At 63.8% G+C, this 17,882-nt stretch overlaps 1 protein-coding gene across 1 annotated transcript in view; it reads right to left on the reverse strand.

The window, feature by feature from the left end:
- The window catches only part of MEGF6 (multiple EGF like domains 6), a 100,681-nt gene that overhangs the window by 21,654 nt on the left and 61,145 nt on the right, over nucleotides 1–17,882 (reverse strand). Inside the window, exons 5-8 of the mRNA XM_065896114.1 lie at nucleotides 11,266–11,388; nucleotides 2,650–2,775; nucleotides 1,617–1,739; nucleotides 185–307 (exon numbers count right to left, since the gene is read on the reverse strand). Of these exons, the coding sequence (XP_065752186.1) occupies nucleotides 185–307; nucleotides 1,617–1,739; nucleotides 2,650–2,775; nucleotides 11,266–11,388 (495 nt within the window). The remainder of the gene's footprint in view (nucleotides 1–184; nucleotides 308–1,616; nucleotides 1,740–2,649; nucleotides 2,776–11,265; nucleotides 11,389–17,882) is intronic.

The following is a 17,882-nucleotide window of genomic DNA, read 5'->3' on the forward strand; positions in this document are numbered from 1 at the left end:
GTCCTCCTCCCACCCTCCCGGGGCCCACACACAGCCCCCAAGCCCAGCACTGCCCTTGACTGACAAGGAATCTCTGCCCCTCGGCCAAAGCAAGCTGGCAGCCGTGGTGGGCTGGGACTGGGGAGCTGTGTTACCCCGCAGGCCCCTCCAGGCCCCGTGGTGTTATTGCCCGCTGTCCACTCACGGTAGCACTGCCGGCCGTCGGCACCCAGCTCGTAGCCTGCGTTGCACACACACTTAAAGGACCCATGAGTGTTGAGGCAGCCGTGGGCACACTGGGCCAGGCCTGTGGCACATTCATCCACATCTGGGTGGGAGACATGGGCGGGGTGGGGGGCTCTGGGCCACTGGCCTGAGAGACTCGGCCCCCAGGGGTGGTCTCTGCAGAGGGGTCAGGGCCCTCTCCCGCCTTCCCTCTGAGCACCTGTGTTTTCACCATCACACTCCAGGTGTAGAGCCGAGCTCCCTCCCAGGGCGAGGAAGGCATGGCTGGAAGTCTGGGCTCAGGCCCCACCAGCAGCGTCAGGTGAGGGGCTCTACCTCTCTGAGCCCGCGGTCTCTGAGGTGTGCATGTCCCGCCCTCGCCAAGCCTCCCCCCATCCAGGGCCGGGCACAGGAGGGGCCTTTTACCACCAGCCTCTGGGGGGCCATCCGGAGAAAGCACACGCTGACATCGAGGGAGAGGCTACCAGCTTCTTCCCCGCAGCCACGTGGCACTGGCCTCAGGACACAAATCCCAGTGTCCCCGACAACTGCTTTGGTCCCACCCCTAAGAGTCCATGGGACGAAGCTGACCCTCAGCCCCGTCTCCCACTGCACCCTCTGAAGCCACCTCCATCCAGAGTGCCAGGACGTGCCCGTCACATTGGCAACAATGCCTAAAATGCTTTCCTGGTGGTGACATGGAACCACAAGCTTCCACACCTGCGGGCCCCGTCTCTCTGATGGCCATCCGGCAGGGTGCCTGGGAAAATGACCGCTGCCTGCCCTGGACACACCGTATCGCTTCAGAGTTACAGGGGATGCGCACAGACCCCTCCCCAAGGCTGCTCGTCCAGAGCCGCCTGTAAAGGGAGGAGCAGGGACACCTGAGTCCCATGACTGGGAAACTAACAAACACCGCATAGCGGACACCCATGCAGCCAGGAGGTCGGAGCGCGTTCTAGAAAGCTGTGCCCGACCGGGCTCTGGGATGATGCTAGATGTGCCCACTAACAAACAAGCTGTAGAGACACCTGGAAGCCGACACGGGAATGCCCCCCGGGTCACGGTGACGCTTCCTCCTCTCTCCTCCCTCACCCTTTCCTGTTTCCCTAACAAGCAGGTACTACTTAGGTAACACGAGAAACATATAAAAATCACAAGGCAACCTGAGATCTGCCTTCCTGCCGACATGAGACTCTCGCTGGGAGCAGCTCCTTGGGTTCCTGCCCCTCCTCTCTACCCTCCACCCCCACCCGGCCCCCCAGCCCCGGAGATAAACCTGCGTCATTCCAGGTCAGCCAAGGGTGACAACAGGGGCCGCCCCACGCCCATAGGCCGGTGCAGGGGGATGCAAGGAAGCGAGCCCCGCACAGCTGACCTGGACCAGCCCGAGGGCAGGGAGGGCGTCTTACCTTCGCAGGCCTTGCGGTCCGCTGCCAGCCGGTATCCTGCGTGGCACCCGCAGTGGGCAAGGCCCCGGAGCGCCCGGCACGTGTGCATGCAGCCGCCGTTCCGATCCACACACGGGTTCCTCCCTACGGTCGCAGCCAGGAGGCATGGAGGCAAAAGCAAGAGATGGGGGGCTCTGGCAGTTCGGGGTACCTTCTCCGGGGCCTCTCGTGAGGCCCCCACATGGAGCTCTCACCCCTCCTGCTCTGGCCTGACGGGCTGGGCAGTGGACTCGGGGTAAGTTTAGCCCCGGGCATCCCCAAACAACTGCAGAGAAGACAGCAGGGCACCGGTCAGGCCAGCGCTGGTCAGGCCGCGGGCTCACGGCCGGCTTCCCCAGCGCCTCCTCTCCTGTCGGAACCCCCAGCCCCGGGCCCTGTGCCACTCTGCCGTCACTGCTGGCTTCGGCCCCTCAGACCCACACTCCTGACCCAGGAGCCAAGAGGCCGGGCAGGGTCAGAGCTACTCCCTCAGCACCTGCCCTGCCCCAGTCCCCATTTCCACTTCTCAGGGGTCTCCCAGACCTGCTCCACCTTTTCCATCGGAAGAGCACCCCCTTCCATGACAGGTAGTCCTGCGACCCCAGGGCAAGGTGTCAGATGGGGCCTGGACAGCCCCCAAGGGCCAGGGCTGGGGTCCCACGTGCCCATGCCAAGCCCAAGGTGGGCCTCAGAACTGGGGGACATGCAGGATGCCCTTCCTTTTCACCCCCGTATCCCCGTCCTGAGCTTCCTGCCCCCCGAAGATGTGTGACCCCAGAGCACAGCCTGACAGGCTTCCTCCCTGGTGCCTGCAGGGGTTGGACGATGCCCCACAGCCTCTCGGCAGCCGAGGGGGCCCCTGCTGTCCCTGAGGCCCCCCTCCAGCACCAGCAGCAAGGCAGGGAGGGGCTCAGGCTGTGGGGTTCCCGGGCAGGTCTGTGGGTGCGTGCAGAACGGGGGTCCCAGTGGGAGTCCCAGCCCTGGCCCTCCCCTTCCCGCCGCTGGTGGCACTCACGGACGCAGCGCTTGCCATCCTCCTGGAGCTGGAACTCGGGCCGGCACCGGCAGCGGTGCTGGGTCACCGTGAGCTGGACACAGTTGTGTTGGCAGCCGCCATTGCCCACGGCGCAGGAGTTGATGGCTGGGGACCCAAGAGGAGCCAGGTCAGCCCAGGACGACGGCCTGGCCCCGGGCAGCCACAGAGCACCTCCTGCAGGAAGACTCCGGGCCCCTCCAAGCCCCTCCTCCTTTCTGTCCACATCCCAGAAGCAGGGGCTTTAAAAGGCGACACTGTTCCTGTCCAGTTCGTGGGCCTGGCTTTGCTTCTCGGCCCACACACAGGATACGCAGGGCCGTGGTCCGAATCTGGATCCTCTGGCCCAGCCTGCCCCAGGACTGGGTGTAGGGAGGCACCACAGAGCAGGCCACCCACCCCATTGGAAGCCCAGCCCCACCCAGCACAGAATGCAAAACACCGGGGTCCCCTAAGAGCCAAGGCGTCCAGGGCTCAGAGTCCAAGCAGGCTGGGAGGCTCCCTGGAGGAGGTGGCAGGCCAGCAAGGGCTGGCGAAGACCCCGACATTCCACTGTCTAGGTTATCAGGCCAGGCCAGAGGGGCAGGCGTGGGCCTCCGTGGACGGCCACCGTGACCTGCGGGCCTGGCCCCTAGCTCCTGACGGACCAGTGCAGCTCCTGCCCACCCCAGGCCAGGCCTCACCCCCACCTGACCTCACACAGTCCCCGCTCCTCCCAGCAGCTGTGGGGACAGCACTTGGTAAGGCCACAGAGCCAGGGACCTGCATCCCGCTCCCAGGATGCCAGGGGTCCAGGTGTTCATGCTCAGGCCCACACAGGGCAAGGCTCTTGCAGGTCAGGCTGGCCGAGTGGATGCCCAGGTACTGAGTGGATGGGCTGGGGCTGTGCCTGGCGGGGGGTGGGGCCACTCAGAGAGGCTGGGCACCCAGAGAGGGCACCTGGACTCTGGTGCCTCCTTCAAGTCACTGGTAGCGACCTCGCGGTCAGGGAGGGACAGGCCCTGTGCTCTGCAGCAAAGCTCTGAGAATGTGTTGCTATCTGTGCCCTGGGGAGGCGCAGGCCACTGCCCAGCGGGCCTGGACCAGAGCAAACCTGAGGCCTGGTACTAAAACACTGCGACCGCCGGGGGGCAGGGCTTCACCCCCAGATGCCACCTGTGCTGTCGTCACAGACTGCGGGGCGCCACTGGCCTCAGGGCCCGAGTTTGGAGAGACCATTTATTGTCATGGGTTTTGGGGGCCAGGAGTGGCACGCCCCGCACCACCGACGCCAGTGGGTCCGGGAGCAGCCAGACGATACGCGGAGCACGTGAGCGGCCTCAGGGCTCGGAGCAGCCCAGGCCCACGCTGTCCGCCAAAGGCAGAGCTTCCTTCAAAGCAAGTAGGTTCCCCCAAAGTCAAGACACAGCACTCACGATCCTGCCGGCTCCCACATGGGGCGAGTGTGTGAGGAGCCCGTGCCCAGGTCCCCTTCTGGGGCCGAGCCAGCCCTGCTGGGGTGCGGAGGATAGCCAGGGTGGCAGTGTCGTGTGGCCGCCGCGTGTCGGGGAGGCGCAGCAGGGACACGAGTCCCGGGTGGAACGGAGGCAAACAGGGCGGCCACGTCTAACATCCCGCTCGGCCTCTGGGCCCCCTGTCCAGCCACCCACCCCCGACTCTGCTGACCCTCGAGGCCCCGCCTGCCTCCCCTGAGACAGCTCTGCTTAAGGCACCGCCATCAACTCCAGAGAGAGGCTTCCGAGCGTGGCCTGAGCTGGCCCATTCCTGGGGCCCCTTTCGTGTTCACACCAACTGCATCCCTGCTCAGAGCTCATGATAGGAATCAGAAGCCCTTCCTGGCAGCGCCGGGCAGGCACACGGAGAGAGGGGCTCAGAGCCCGGGGCAGGGCAGCCGGCTGGGCAGACACCGCAGCAGCAAGGACGACCCACAGAGCTGTGGCACGGCTGGAAAGCAGCCCTTCCAGACGGCAGAGCCCCCAAGACGGGCCCAGGGCAACCCAGCTCCGGGCCCACAGGAGCCCACCGGGGCAGAAATCCCGGGCGGGTGGGGGCTACGGAGGGGTCCGGCTCCCCGTGCAGCCTCGCACCCTCCCGAGCCTGTCTCTCACTGCTCTGCTGTGCAAGTCCCCACGTTCCGGGTGCTCCCAAGCTGTGCACACGAGGAAGCCAAGCCCCACGCCATCACCTCGAGCATCCTGCGCCCTGGACTGCTGAACAAGGCAGCTTTTCTCGGGCGTTGGGCTGTTCAGCCCAGGAGACAGCCAGCCTCTGCGTGACCAGCGCCCAAAGCTGGGGGCGAGGCTTCCAGGCCCCGCGGGTCACTGCGAGACCTGGCCATGGCACCCACGTCCCACTGACCCACGCCTGGGTGGTCCCGCAAATCAGAACCAGGCTCAGACCTGAAGCAAAGCTGACAGCCCATCAGAAAATGGGAGACGAGGGGTTTCCATAGCCCCGAAGGGAATTAATGTTTGTGTCCCTCTAAAATTCGTATGTGGGCTCCTAAAATTCAACCACCGATGTGGCTGTATTTGGGGGTAGGGTAATTAAGGTTAAATGAAGTCATCAGGGTGGGGCCCTGATCAAACAGCATTTGTATCCTTATAAGAAGAGACATAAGATCTCCCTCTGTCTCTCTCTGTCTCCGTGGCCATATGAGGAGATGGCAGCTCTTACCAGGAACTGAACTGGCTGGCACCATGATCCAGAACTGCCAGCCTCCAGAACTGTGGGAAAACAAACTGCTGTTGTAGAAGCCGCCCAGTCTGTGGTACTTGTTGCAGCAGCCTGAGCTGACTATTGCACCTTCACGTCCCAGTTTGCAAATGCCAAGGCCAGGAGACTCGTGGGTTCTAACAGAGCTGGGCTACAACTCCACTTCAACTTCCACTTCAACTTCCCTTCAACTTCAACGAGCAGGAGTTGGTCTAGCCGGGAGCCAGCTGTGAGGCACCAAGCTCTTCAAGGGGAGTGGGGCCTTTACTTGAGCAGGAAACTGGACGTTCTAGAAATCAACTGTCCTACAGGGTGGAGGGCCTGCTCCATCCATGCAAGCGGTTCTCCACTCCTGGAGGTGCAGGTGGCAGCACCTGGGACCTGGGCACGGATTCAGGGCTGGAGCCCAGCAACAGGTGCGTATGAGTGCCATGGAGGAAGCGGCAGGTGGGGGCTTGGAGAGCTGACCTCCAAGGCGGCTTCGCTGGCAAGGCCCTGGACTCAGAGCCCGGCACGCCGGCCTGCCCGAGCTGGTCAGCCGAGTGGCTGTACCTGGCAGGCTGGTGGGGTGAGGGCAAGTACGTCGGCAGCGTGCCGAGCCCCCCAGCCCACTCTGCTCCAGCCGCCAACCCCAGCCAGCGGTTTTGGAGCAGGCTCGAGGGCGGCTTCGAGGGTTTTGTAATTACTGCCCTCGACGGGCTTGGCTTCTAGGTCCCAAGAGCCTCGCACCATGTGGGGTCAGCAGCCACCTACAGACCTTCCTTCTAGGAAGCCCTCTGCTGGCGGCAGGGCCAGGACGGCGGGACAGGAAGCGGGTGGCCCCCTGGCTTGGCCAGGAGGGGGAGCTCCCTGGGCCCTGCCCATTCCTGCCCCCCTCGGCAGCCCCCGCTCTGCCTGCTGTGCCTGCGCGTCCTGCCCCCCGCACCCACCCTCGGGCTGGGGCCTCCACGCTGCACGGGGACACGGTTCACCCGCAGCGTGGATGCACTGCCCTGCCCACGAGCCAGGGGCTGGCACCGTCCCAACGTCACAGGCTGGCCCCCACCAACCGCCCCTGCTCCCATCTTGCTCTCCGCTTGGTCCTGCCAAGCTCACTGACTCTAAACACCCCCCAGCCCCCGCCCGGCCGTCTGCCACTGCCCCACTTTGCCCTCGCTTCCCCGCTGGGTCTCTGCATCCAGCTGGGGTCTGGGCCGCTACCTCTGGCTTCCCCAGGTTGGGATGTGACCCTCCCATCACCCATGCGGCAACCTGCACTTCCGGGGGCCTGGTCTCAGGCACAGCCGTGACCTCCCAGGGTGGTCCTCAGGCAGGGCGGGCCTTCCCACTCTCCACTCGGACTCAGCGGCCCCTCGGGGGCAGGGAAGACACATTGCCTTTTAGAAGCTGCAGCCTGTTCCGGGTCTGGAGGGGACTGGAAGACATTCCCAGAACTGCATCTGTGGTTTGCAGGGATGAGCTCTGCAGACAAGCCTGGCGATCTCCGCCCCTCTGCTGCCTGCGGCTTTGGCACCCACGCCGCATGCTGTCAGCAAAGCCTCCAGGGACCCAGGCGGCCTCCCCTCCGAGGAGCCAGGGAACAACGGCCTGCAAGGCCCTGTGCAGCCCCTCACTGGGAAGACCCGGGCCTGGGGGAGTGCCTGCCCCGAGGCCACATGGCGCACCTGTGGTAAAACCCCACAGGAAGGCAGGGGCGCGGAGACCCTCCCCGTGTTGTGGACCCAGTAGGGCCCACCTAACTCCAGGGACAGGGCACTCTGGCAGGGGCAGCCAGGTCACCAGGGGGTGCATGCTGACAGAAGAACCCTTCCCCCAGCGTCCATCCAAAGGTCCAGCAGGCCTGAGGCCGAGGGGAGGAGGGGATGGGTGGAGAGCCCACCTCTTCCAGGTGGCCAGCCCGGGGCATCTCACAGGACCCTCCGCTCACTGAGCCAGTGACACCACCATGGATGTGGGCAAGCAGCCACGTCCGAGGCCAGGGTCCAGAAGGGACCCCTGGGCCGGAGGCTCTCTGGGCCAGACGAGGAGGGTTTCCCGGCACCAAGTGTTCAAGGACCGGGAGCAGGTCTCTGCGGGTTTGCCTGGGGCGCCCTGCAAGATGGCGCAGTAAAGCCAAAACGTCACTCCCAGACACCCGCCCAGCACTGCTCTCAGTAGCCCCATTTCCCACGGTTTGGGGAAGGAAAGGGGCCATAGTGAGAAGCAGGCTGGCCCAGCCCTGGGCCTCACTCGGCCCTGCCCTTCCCACCTCAGAGCCTGGTGGGGGGGGGGGCAAACCCAGGAGGGCACCCTGGTGATGGAGCGCCCCAGCATGCCTGGCTGCCTCTGCTTCTTTCTCTTGGGGCCAGGCTAGCCAAGGGCAGCCAGGGTGGGATGTGAGCCACTCAGGGGCCTCGGGGCTGATGGTAAAATCCTTCCTGCAAATTCTCACTTTACAAATTGAACTTTGGGGACTTCCCTGGTGGCGCAGTGGTTAAGAATTCACCTTCCAATGCAGGGGACATGGGTTCGAGCCCTGGTCCGGGAAGATCCCACATGCCGCGGAGCAACTAGGCCCATGCGCCACAAATACTGAGCCTGCACTCTAGAGCCCGTGAGCCACAACTGCTGAGCCCACAAGCCGCAACTACTGAGGCCCAGGCGCCTAGAGCCCGTGCTCCACAACAAGAGAAGCCACCACAATGAGAAGCCTGCGCACTGCAACTAGGAGTGGTCCCCGCTCGCCACAGCTGGAGAGGGCCCGCACGCAGCAACGAAGACCCAAAGCAGTCAAAAATAACAACAAAAAAAAAAATTTAGAAAAAAAAAGAATTGAACCTTTTTGTGTTTTATTTCCATAAGATCTTTTGCAAGGGAGGGATGCAAGAAGACTGTGCACTTCCTGTCCTCTTCCTGCCTCTGAGGCAACTTCGAAGAGTGTTTCAAGGCTCCCCTTATCTGTTTCAAGCACCACCCCCAAGCACTACCACCTTTAAAGACTTCCCAGATCCTTGGGGCCCCACGATGTGGCACCAACCTGAGAGCCCCCAGCACAGAGGACCTTCCCACCCTGTACCGAGGAAGGACTGTCAACATCCCTGCGGGCACCTTCTCTACTCCTACCCTCCAGCATCTCTATAATCCTCACTCCAAGCTCTGAAGGCGGGGGTGCCCGGGCCTGTTCCCTGCCTGCCTGCAAAGTCCCGAGAGAGCTCACCGCACCCCTCGCCTTGTCCAGAGGATCCCAGTAGGCCCCGGGGAGGGGTCCCGAGCAGCTGTGCTCCAGCTGGGCAGTCTGCCCTGCAAGCTGGCCTGTGTCGGGGAAAGGAGGGCTGGGGAGGGGCACAGCTCCTACACTGACCTTCCCATAAATGTCTGCTGAGACCCTAGGATAGTCTGGGCTCAGAGGGTGCCACTGTGAACCACAGACAAGGTCACCAGCTCCTCCCCACGCCCTGCACCCTGGGAGTCCTGCAGAAGTGGAGAAGGCCACACCTCCCAGAGGCAGGAAGTCCAGCAGCCTGGCAGGGGCCATGCAGTGCCCTCCACGGGCCCCCACCTGGAGCCCCTCATCCGGGATCTGAGGGGCTCGGCCGCCCTACTCACCCCAGACCAGTAGGTCAGGTGCACTGCAGCAGGGGTGGGTCCCTCAGGCATCCGAAAGATGGGAGAAGGGCCGGGCGCCCTTAGGGCAAATGCTTCTTGCTCTGCCTGGGAAGACGGCACCAGGAGACCCCTATCCGCTCTGGAAGCTTTTCAGTAGAGCCCAGGCCCCCCACAGGAAGGCAGCCCCCAAAAGACCCAAGCCGACAAACCCACACCACTCCCAAGAGACCTGGGGACCGCCCTGCACATGTCAGCTCCCAGGAATTCCAGATATGCGGAATTCACCAACAAGTGTGCGTGACTGTGTGTGGGTGCAGGGGATGCAGTGTACATTTCCCGCTGGGAGTCGCAGTCAAAAGAAAGAGAAAGTGACAGACCCAGGCCAAACACCGGCACTTCCAGCCAGGGACGCAGGTAAGAGGCTGGTGCCCAAGGTGGGTCTCAGCTGTGCCCTCTGCTGGGAGCCACCAGGAAGTGGGCGTCAGCACCCAAGAGAGCTGCAGACCTCCTGGGGCCCTGGGGCACACCACGTGGTCTGGGTGTGCAGAGCTGGGGGTGGCAGGCAGGGAGTGCGGTGAGGTCCCAGCAGCCTCTTGACAGGCTGTGCAGGCCACGCCGGGGGCCCCGAGCACAGGCATCTCCCCGGAAAGGCTCCAGGGAGGGGCTCCAGCGTAGCGAAGGGGTGGGCTGGGTTGGGGGCCAGGGGCAAGGCTGGGGAGCACCCCTCCTGGGCTTCCGGAAGCCAGCAGCTCAACGCCACTCTTAGAGGCCACCATAATCCCTCCCAAAGCCCTGAAGGGCACCCTCCCCTGTGCGTGCTGTGTACCCGTTCTGGGAGCTCAGTGAAGGCCACCCTCGGGAGAACTAGGGGGGTCTAGGGAGACAGGAAAGTGTCTCAGCCCAGGCCCCTCACCAAGGAGCCAGCAGGGGAGGGGGCAGTGGGTACCACCCAGCCCACCCTGGATCAGCCTCCGGGGACGCCCTTCTCCAAGGAGAACCTGCCCCAGAGGAAGGGAGAATGAAGGACACTTGGGGACCTGGGGGACCAGCAACTGGGGCTGCACCCTGCTGTATCTGTCCTGAAGAATATCACAACATTCCTGCATCTGTTTCCACTTTCCAGCCCAGAGAAACTTTACAGGGCAGCTGCCTCGCTCCCTGAGCGGCGGCCCAGACATATGAGAGCGCCTGTGCCGGGGAGGGCCCCCCAGGGCTGGCGAGCCGCCCTGCCACATAGCAGCAGGGCCTGCAGGAGGGATGCCGCTCAGGGCCTGCAGGGTGGAAAGAAGGGGCAGCCCCCCGTAGCCAGGGAGAGAGCTGGCCCGTGAGGGTGACCACTGGCCCAGCCCCCAGAGAATGGCCCCCACATGGCCTCCCAGACAGTGCGGCAGGCAGGGAGGGTGAGCCCTGTGCCCACGGGACCTGTGTCCAGAGCAGCCAGGAGAGGGGCGGGGGACGGCCCACAGCCAGATGCCCGGCCTCCACCCTCCACCCTCCATCCAGTGGGCGCCAGCGTTCCCCTTCTCTCCCTGGAGCCTCCCGTGCCGGCAGGGGCCCCCATCGAGCGCGTCCTGCACGGCAAAAAGGCCCCACAGAGGAGCTGAGGGCTAACACCCCGCTTCTCGGTTACCCCTGCCCCCCAGCCTCAGCCCCACCCCCAGGCTCCCCAAGATTGGGGTGGGGGACCTGGGCCTGGGAAGTCCAACTCTGCAGGCCAAGAGCGGCCCCTTGCTGCCCCCGCCCCAGGCCGGGCCTTCCCCTCCACCCAGCAGGCACCCAGTCTCCCCAGTTTGGGGCAGCACGGCCGGACCTGTGTCCCCGCCGACGGACGACCACAGCTCCTGCTGCATAGGGCCCTGGAGAGGATGGTGGCCCAGGGGCTCCTGCCCGTCACAGAAGGCCCCCGGGGAAGTGGCCAGATTCAGCTGTGGCTACAGAGAGGGTGCAGTCCAGGTCACAGGGCTCAGGGTCCCAGGGTCCAGCCTCCATGGAGAGCACCAGGCCCAGAACACACCCTTTCACCGCCTGGGCCCCGGCAACCTGGCGTGAGTGGTGCTGGCCAGGGCCCACGATGGGTGGCAAGGGCCCCTCGGCATCCCACGCTCAGCAGGACGGAGGCAACTGTAACAGTGGCTGCTCTGAGCAGACAGGCGCCACGGGGCCCCATCAGGCCTCTCAGCCCAGGAGTGCAGGGGCCCCGGGCCCCTCCCAGACCCCCAGAAGGGCCAGGGGATGGCTGAGGCCAGGAGCCCCGGCAGGGAGGTGGCGCCGGGCCCAGGAGGCTACAGGGGTGCTTACCCAGGCAGGTCCTGCCATCCGCGTGGAGCCGGAAGCCGGGCTTGCACTCACAGAGGTAGGAGCCTGGCGTGTTCACACACCTGTGCTGGCAGCCGCCGTTGTGCACCTGGCACTCGTCCACGTCTGCATGGGGACACGGGGCCGGGGGTCAACAGCCAGAACCCACCCAGGCCGCCCCCCTCCCCCCTGCTCTGCACTAGCCCCGGGGAGCCCAGCCTGGCCCCCCTCTCTCAGGACACTGCCCCCGCCCAGGTGTTGGGGCCCAGACCTGGGACCCTCCTTCTCAGGCCACGCTGCCTGCAACAGTGCCGAGCCCCTCACCGGCGTGCCGGAGCAGAGTGGAGACAAGGCAGGCCTGTCTCCAACGTCTGACGGCCCCTGGGAGGAAGAGCCACCACCTCTGGGGCCGGCTCTGGGGAGCAGCGGGGGTCGGCCAGATCTCGGGGGACAAGCTCAGGTGGGAGGGCGCAGGTCCTAGCGCCTTTGAAGACTGAACCCAGAGCACGTGCTCTTTTCCAAACTCCAAATCCAGAAATGTTCTCAGGGCAGGGCTAGCTGCTCCTCGGGGGGCCCACAAGCCCAGAAGAAGAAACTGGTAACTCGGGAGATGCCCCTGCCCAGGCCTCGGGGTGGGGGAGCCTGAGTGAGGGCAGGATGGGGGGTATGCTCTGTGTTGAACAGTGTCCCCCAAATTCATGTCCATCCACTGCCTCAGGGTGTGACCTTATCTGCAAGCAGGGTCTCTGAGACGTAATTAGTTAAGGACTGAGATAAGGCCATACCGGAGAAGGGTGGCCCCCCCATTCGGGGACACACAGGGGTCCTGGAGACACACAGGGAGACAGAGATTGGAGGGAGGCGGCCACAGCCTAGGAAGCCAGGAGCCCCCAGGAGCTGCACGAGGCAGGAGGGACCCTCCCCCGGGTTTCCGAGGGAGCACGGCCCCGCCGACACTTTGGCCTCTGACTTCCAGCTTCCGGAGCATGAGAGATAAATGTCTGTTGCTAAAGCCACCTGGTCTGTGATATCTGTTTCAGCACCTCCAGGAAACCAGTGCAGGTGGTCAGCCTGGGGTCCCTGTGCCAGCGACTCAGGAGGCCAGCACAGCGGACATCCCCAGGGCAGGACCGAGCGAAGGTCCCGGGCACTCCCCTTCCAAGACCCCTCACGCCTGAAACCACCCACCACAGAGCAGCAGGCCTGTGCTCGACTGCCCCTTCTGGCGGCACTGTGCCTCGGGCCATAGGAAAGCGCTAACCGGAAGCAGACAGGGCTGGCCCAAAGGCCCGGGGGCCACCCCACTAGCTGAGCTGGAAGCTGGAGGGTGAGAAAGACCCTCCCAGGAGTGGAGGCCCAGGGGCTGCACCCCAAAGCACCGGGCCCTATGGCCTGGCCTGGGTCACCTCGGCAGGAACGCAGAGATGCCAAGACCCTTCAGGCTGCCCCTCCCTCCAGGCCCACGTCCACCACCCTGGACCTCCGGGGAGGCCAGGCAGGAAGGCAGGAGGCAACAGGCTGCCTCAGATACCTGTGTGCGAGGTTGACGTCAGGAGGGACCCAACTGCCCGGGAGACACAGAGAGACGGAGGGAAGAGGCCGCTACTCGGGCAGCACAGAACCGAGCGGTCCTGGGCATGGGGACACGAGCCCACACCTGGTCCTCAGCCGGTCCACACCCCTCAGACGCCAGCGTCACCAACAGGGCAGTCAGCTTCCCAGACCAGGAAAAGGGGAGACAGACACACAGACATGCTCCGCTCCCTAGCGTCTAAGAGACAAGCATCTGGGGCACCTCTGCCCTGGCAACAGAGGCCCTGACTGCTGGCCGAGCCTCGCAGGGGAGGCCACAGTCAGCTCAAAGTGCTGGTGGAAGATTCCACTCTGCATGGCTCCGCTGGGAGAAAGTTTAGTGACTTCAGGGGCAGGTCTGCAGCTGTGTGGAAACCTGGCTTGTTCCCAGGGGCTGTGCGGAGCTGAGGTTCCTCTAATTCTGCTTAATAATCCCGAGGGTCCACGCTATTTGCTGCAACTCCACTGTCCAGCTCTCACCCGCCATCCCCACGAAACCGCCCGCCTTCGAGGCTCCCGTCCTAAAGCCCCAGCCATCCGAGCACACCTTTGAAGGGTAGCGAAGGCGGCACGGCGGCCAGGCTCCTCCTGGAGGGGCGCCAGAGCCTGCCTGCCAGGCTGTGCTTCCCACGGACAGAAATCCTGACTCCAGTCCACACCCTCAGCATGTGCCTGGCTCTCCAGGAATGACCCAAGGCGAACTCAGGAGGCCAGGGCCTCTGCTCCATGCACAAGCCACATCCACCCTGGGGAGACCCCCCAGAGTGCCCCCCAAGCCCCGAGGCTGCCTCAGAGAGGAGATGAGACCAAGAGAACCCCTCCTTGGAACCACGGTGACCTGGGAGCTTCCTCGGAACGACACCAGGATGATTGGCAGGGGGAAGGTTGAAGGCAAAGGGTTAACGGCCCTCAACAGAGCCCCAAAGAGTCTTGGGGAACAAAGGGACCCAGGGCATGGGGAGAGGTCTCAGGACCCAGGGCCCTCCTGTGGGAGAGTCAGCTGGGTGATGTGGAGGACAGTAGGAAGACCCACACCCGCTGGGCACGGCAGGACGGGCCATCCGAGGGGGCTCAGAAAGGAGACCCCATCCCCTCTGAGCTCAGATCCCTCTCTCTGCGACCCCTTCAAGGGTCCTTGAAAAGTAAAGTGACCGCACGGAGCACAGCACTGGGCATACAGTACGGGCTTAGCGAGGCTCAGGGGAAGAGGCGCCACGTGTGCCATCCGAGGGGGTGGGTGGACGGACTGAGTCGCGGTGTGTCTCGAGTGGCCTCGCCGGGCAGGCAGGTAAAGCCACAAGACAAGGACAGAGGGGCCGTCGTTCCCAGACGTGGCCCCAGAGGCAGGCGCGGAGAAGGCACACCAGCAGGGATGCTGGCTTTCAAACCGGCTCTCACTGGTCACCCCAGACACTGGCCTCAGAGAGCAGCTGACCGCAGAGGCACTGCACCCCCAAGCCCTCGGGCACCTGGCCGGGGGGCGAGCCCGCCCCAGGGGCTGTGTCCTTGAGCAGGACACATGGGGAGCCCGGCAGCCTGTGGGCCACAAAGACACCAAACTGATGGACACTCTGGGAAAGAAGGTGGGGGGTTGGGCAGGGGCAGGCCGCCATCGTTAGGGCCCCTCCAGCAACAGCCCTGACCGCTGGGCCCTCTCCACAATCCCACCCACGTGACCACGCTCTTACCGTCCTCCTGCTGCGAGGACGGGACATTTAGATCCGAGAGGTGCTCCCAGGCTCTGCGTAAATCACACGGGCCAGCCCCTCGGCCCCCCAGGAGCCCTCCCCTCCCCCAAAGGTGCACCGACAGTGACAGGGACCATGGCCAGCAGCAAGGCGGGAGGCCACGAGGCCCAGCCAGGGCTCCCCCTGTCCACGGTTTGCTGTCAGCCCATCTGAATATCTGGACCCAGCGGGGCAGCTCAAGGCTGAAGGATCTGAGGCCTCCCCCTCCACCTCCCTGCTCATGGGCGGGCAGGGCATTTGGGCAGACGCACTCCTGCTGGGGTCCCTCCAGCTCTGAGATCGAGGCCCCTTCATAGAAATGACTTACACTCAGAAAGCAAGGCAGGACGGAGTTACCGAAAGCCTGCCGGCCCCACTCCCAAGGCGGGCCACGTGGTGGCAGAACAGAGCTGTTCTCAGCCACCTCCGATGACCCGTAGCCTCTGACCCCGTGACCGTGACTGTGGTCACGCTGTGACCCGAGGAGCACAGGCTCAGCTCTTTGAGGGTGTGGGCAGCTGGATAATGGCCCCTCAAAGAGGCCCACATGCTAATCCCCGGAACCTTACACAACAAAAGGGGCTTTGCAGGTGAGATGGGAGATTATCGTGGAGTATCCAGGTGCGTCCACCGTCATCACACAGGCCTTACAAATAAGAGACAAGAAAGAAGGAGGACCCAATGCAATGGAATACCACTCAGCCATAAAAAAAATAAAATAACGCCATTTACAGCAACATGGATGGACCTAGAGATTATCATACTAAGTGAAGTAAGTCAGAGAAAGACAAATGCCATACGATGTCACTTATATGTCACTTCTATGTAACAGAACTTATATGTTCTGTTACAAAACAGAAACAGACTCACAGACACAGAAAACAAACTTATGGTTACCAAAGGGGCAGGGGTGGGGGGATAAATTAGGAGTTTGGGATTAGCAGATACACGCTCCCATACAGAAAATAGGTAAACAACAAGGACCTACTGTATAGCACAGGGAACTATATTCACTATCTCGTAATAACCTATAACGGAAAAGAATCTGAAAAATAATATATATATACATGTATAACTGAACCACTTTGCTGTATACCTGAAACATCATAAATCAACTATACTTCGGTAATAAATAAAAGTATCTAGAGCCACGAAAAAGATGGAGGGCGGGGCCACAGCCAGGGATGCAGGCCCTTCTAGAAGTTGGAAGAGGCAGGGAACAGATGCTCCCCGGAGCCTCCAGGAGGGACCAGCTCTGCCAGCACCTTCACGTTCACCCTTTTCAGACTTCTGACCTCCAGAACTGTAATGTACCAGACCTGGGTGATTTTAAACCACCAGGTTGGGGTAATGTGTCCCAGCAGCCATGGGAAATGAACACAGAGTGAATAACTATCCCAGCAGCCTCTCCAGAGTCACGGAGGCTCAGACCACCCAAGCTGGAAATCCAGGTTCCCAAAAGTCCGCTCTGCCCAGCCTGGCCTCCTGACACCCGCAGTGAGGGCCACTGTGCTCCCTGAGGGGCTGGCGGCAGTCGTCCCCTGGGTCCCGTGATGCAGGCCTGCCCTCACCACCATGCCGCGCTGCCTCTACCTGGTGACCCCGGTAGTGGGACCGCTGCCCTGAGACCCCGGCCGAGTATTGGCCCCTTGGACTCTGAAACTACAGCAGAAAACGTACGGTCATCTGGTCTCCTTGGAGTCATCGGCCCTGCTCAGCCATCCTCTGGGCCAGTCTGTGCCGTTCTCCATGCCACAGGGCACACAGCCGACTCTCCCGGACAGGACGGAGGGGGGCTGGTCCCCAAGGTGGCGCGGGCACCCCCAGCTGAAAGGGAGCTTGGAGGCTGTTTCCAGAGAGTCAGGGGCCGACACCCAGCCTGGGGTAAAGACACTCCGCCCCGTGCAGCTCCCACCGGCACCGGGGCACTGTCTGAGAGCCCAGGGCTCTGAAGCCTTGAGACTACCTCTGGGCTACAGCGCTCTGGCCGGTGGGAGCAGGCAGGCCACCAGCAGGGCTATTTTAAGGAACAGCCAGGCCGGGGTTCAGCAGGACAGCCCCTGGGGTCTCACTGCTACCCTCAGCTCAGTGACCTGTGTGTCCTCTGGCAGAGAGCGGCACAGACCGGCCCAGAGGACAGCTGAGCGGGGCTGACATCTCCAAGGAGACCAGATGCCCCGTACAGAGCCACACTCAGGGGCCAGTGAGGGCCTGGAGGGGAGCCCAATCCTGGCCCCGCTTTTCTTTAAAAGAGCCCCGCTCTGGACCTGCCTGGTCCTGCTGGCCAGATGGCCGTGGCCCAGGTACAGTCCTGAGGCTTCAGAGCCCCGGCGCAGGGGGCAGGTGTGGTGGCCAGGCCTCAGGCTGCACGGGGAGACGCAGCCTTGCCCCAAGCTGGGTGTCCTCCAGAGCATCTCAAGTAATGCACACCACACCCCACCTCGCATCTGAGGTTGCCAGACTGCAAACTCCATGGACCCCATGGACACTCCCAGGAGCTCCTGCAGGAGGCTGGCCCAGCATGGGTACCAGATCTGAACTGCAGGGAGAGGCAGGATGGACCAGGACAGGGGCGCAGCCGCTTCCCGTGGGCTGCTGACCCTGCATGCTCCCAGCTGACCCTGCAGCCCACTGGGCTGACCATGCTCCCAAGCCTTGGGGTGAGGTGACAGGACGTCACCTGCCACACCCACACACACTCCCCCAAGGGGCCTAGGCTCTGAGCACCCTGGAAAGGCCTCTCTCTTGAGCCTACCCTACTCTCCTGCGCTGCCAGCACCGTGGGGGAGTGCAGCCCCTGTGCCCACCAGCAACGGCAGGGAGATGTTTCTCCTCCCTCTGGTCAAGAGACCGATCTGCTGTCAGCTGCCCCCGCAGCCAGGCCAGAGAGGGGACAGGAATGTCGGAAGACTCAGGACACAGGGGGCCCTGTCCCAGCCCCATTCCCTCCAGCCGCGCTGTCAGCCGCCCCGGGGCGCAAACTTTAAAGAGGAAACAAAAGCAGTGCCCTCGGATCAGAGCGGGTCCCGTCCGCCCGCGCAGAGCCCGCCGCGCCCACCTGGCCTCCGGTCAGCTGCGCTCACGGGGTAGCCGGCCTGGCCCAGGTGGCACGGGTAGCAGCCCCTCCACAGGTAGCGGTAGTGCGTGCCCGCGACGCGCGTCAGGCCCCCCAGCAGCCCGAGGCACCAGAGCGCCGCCAACCCGCCGCGGCCCCGGGGCGCCTCCATGGCCAGTCCGCTCCCTCGCGGCGCCGGACGGCACGCGCCCCCTGCTCTCCGCTCCCCGCGCCGCTCCGCGGGCGCCTCTGGTGCCGCTGGAGCC

The sequence above is a fragment of the Phocoena phocoena genome, chromosome 1 (assembly GCF_963924675.1).
Source record: "Phocoena phocoena chromosome 1, mPhoPho1.1, whole genome shotgun sequence".
Lineage (NCBI taxonomy): Eukaryota > Metazoa > Chordata > Mammalia > Artiodactyla > Phocoenidae > Phocoena > Phocoena phocoena.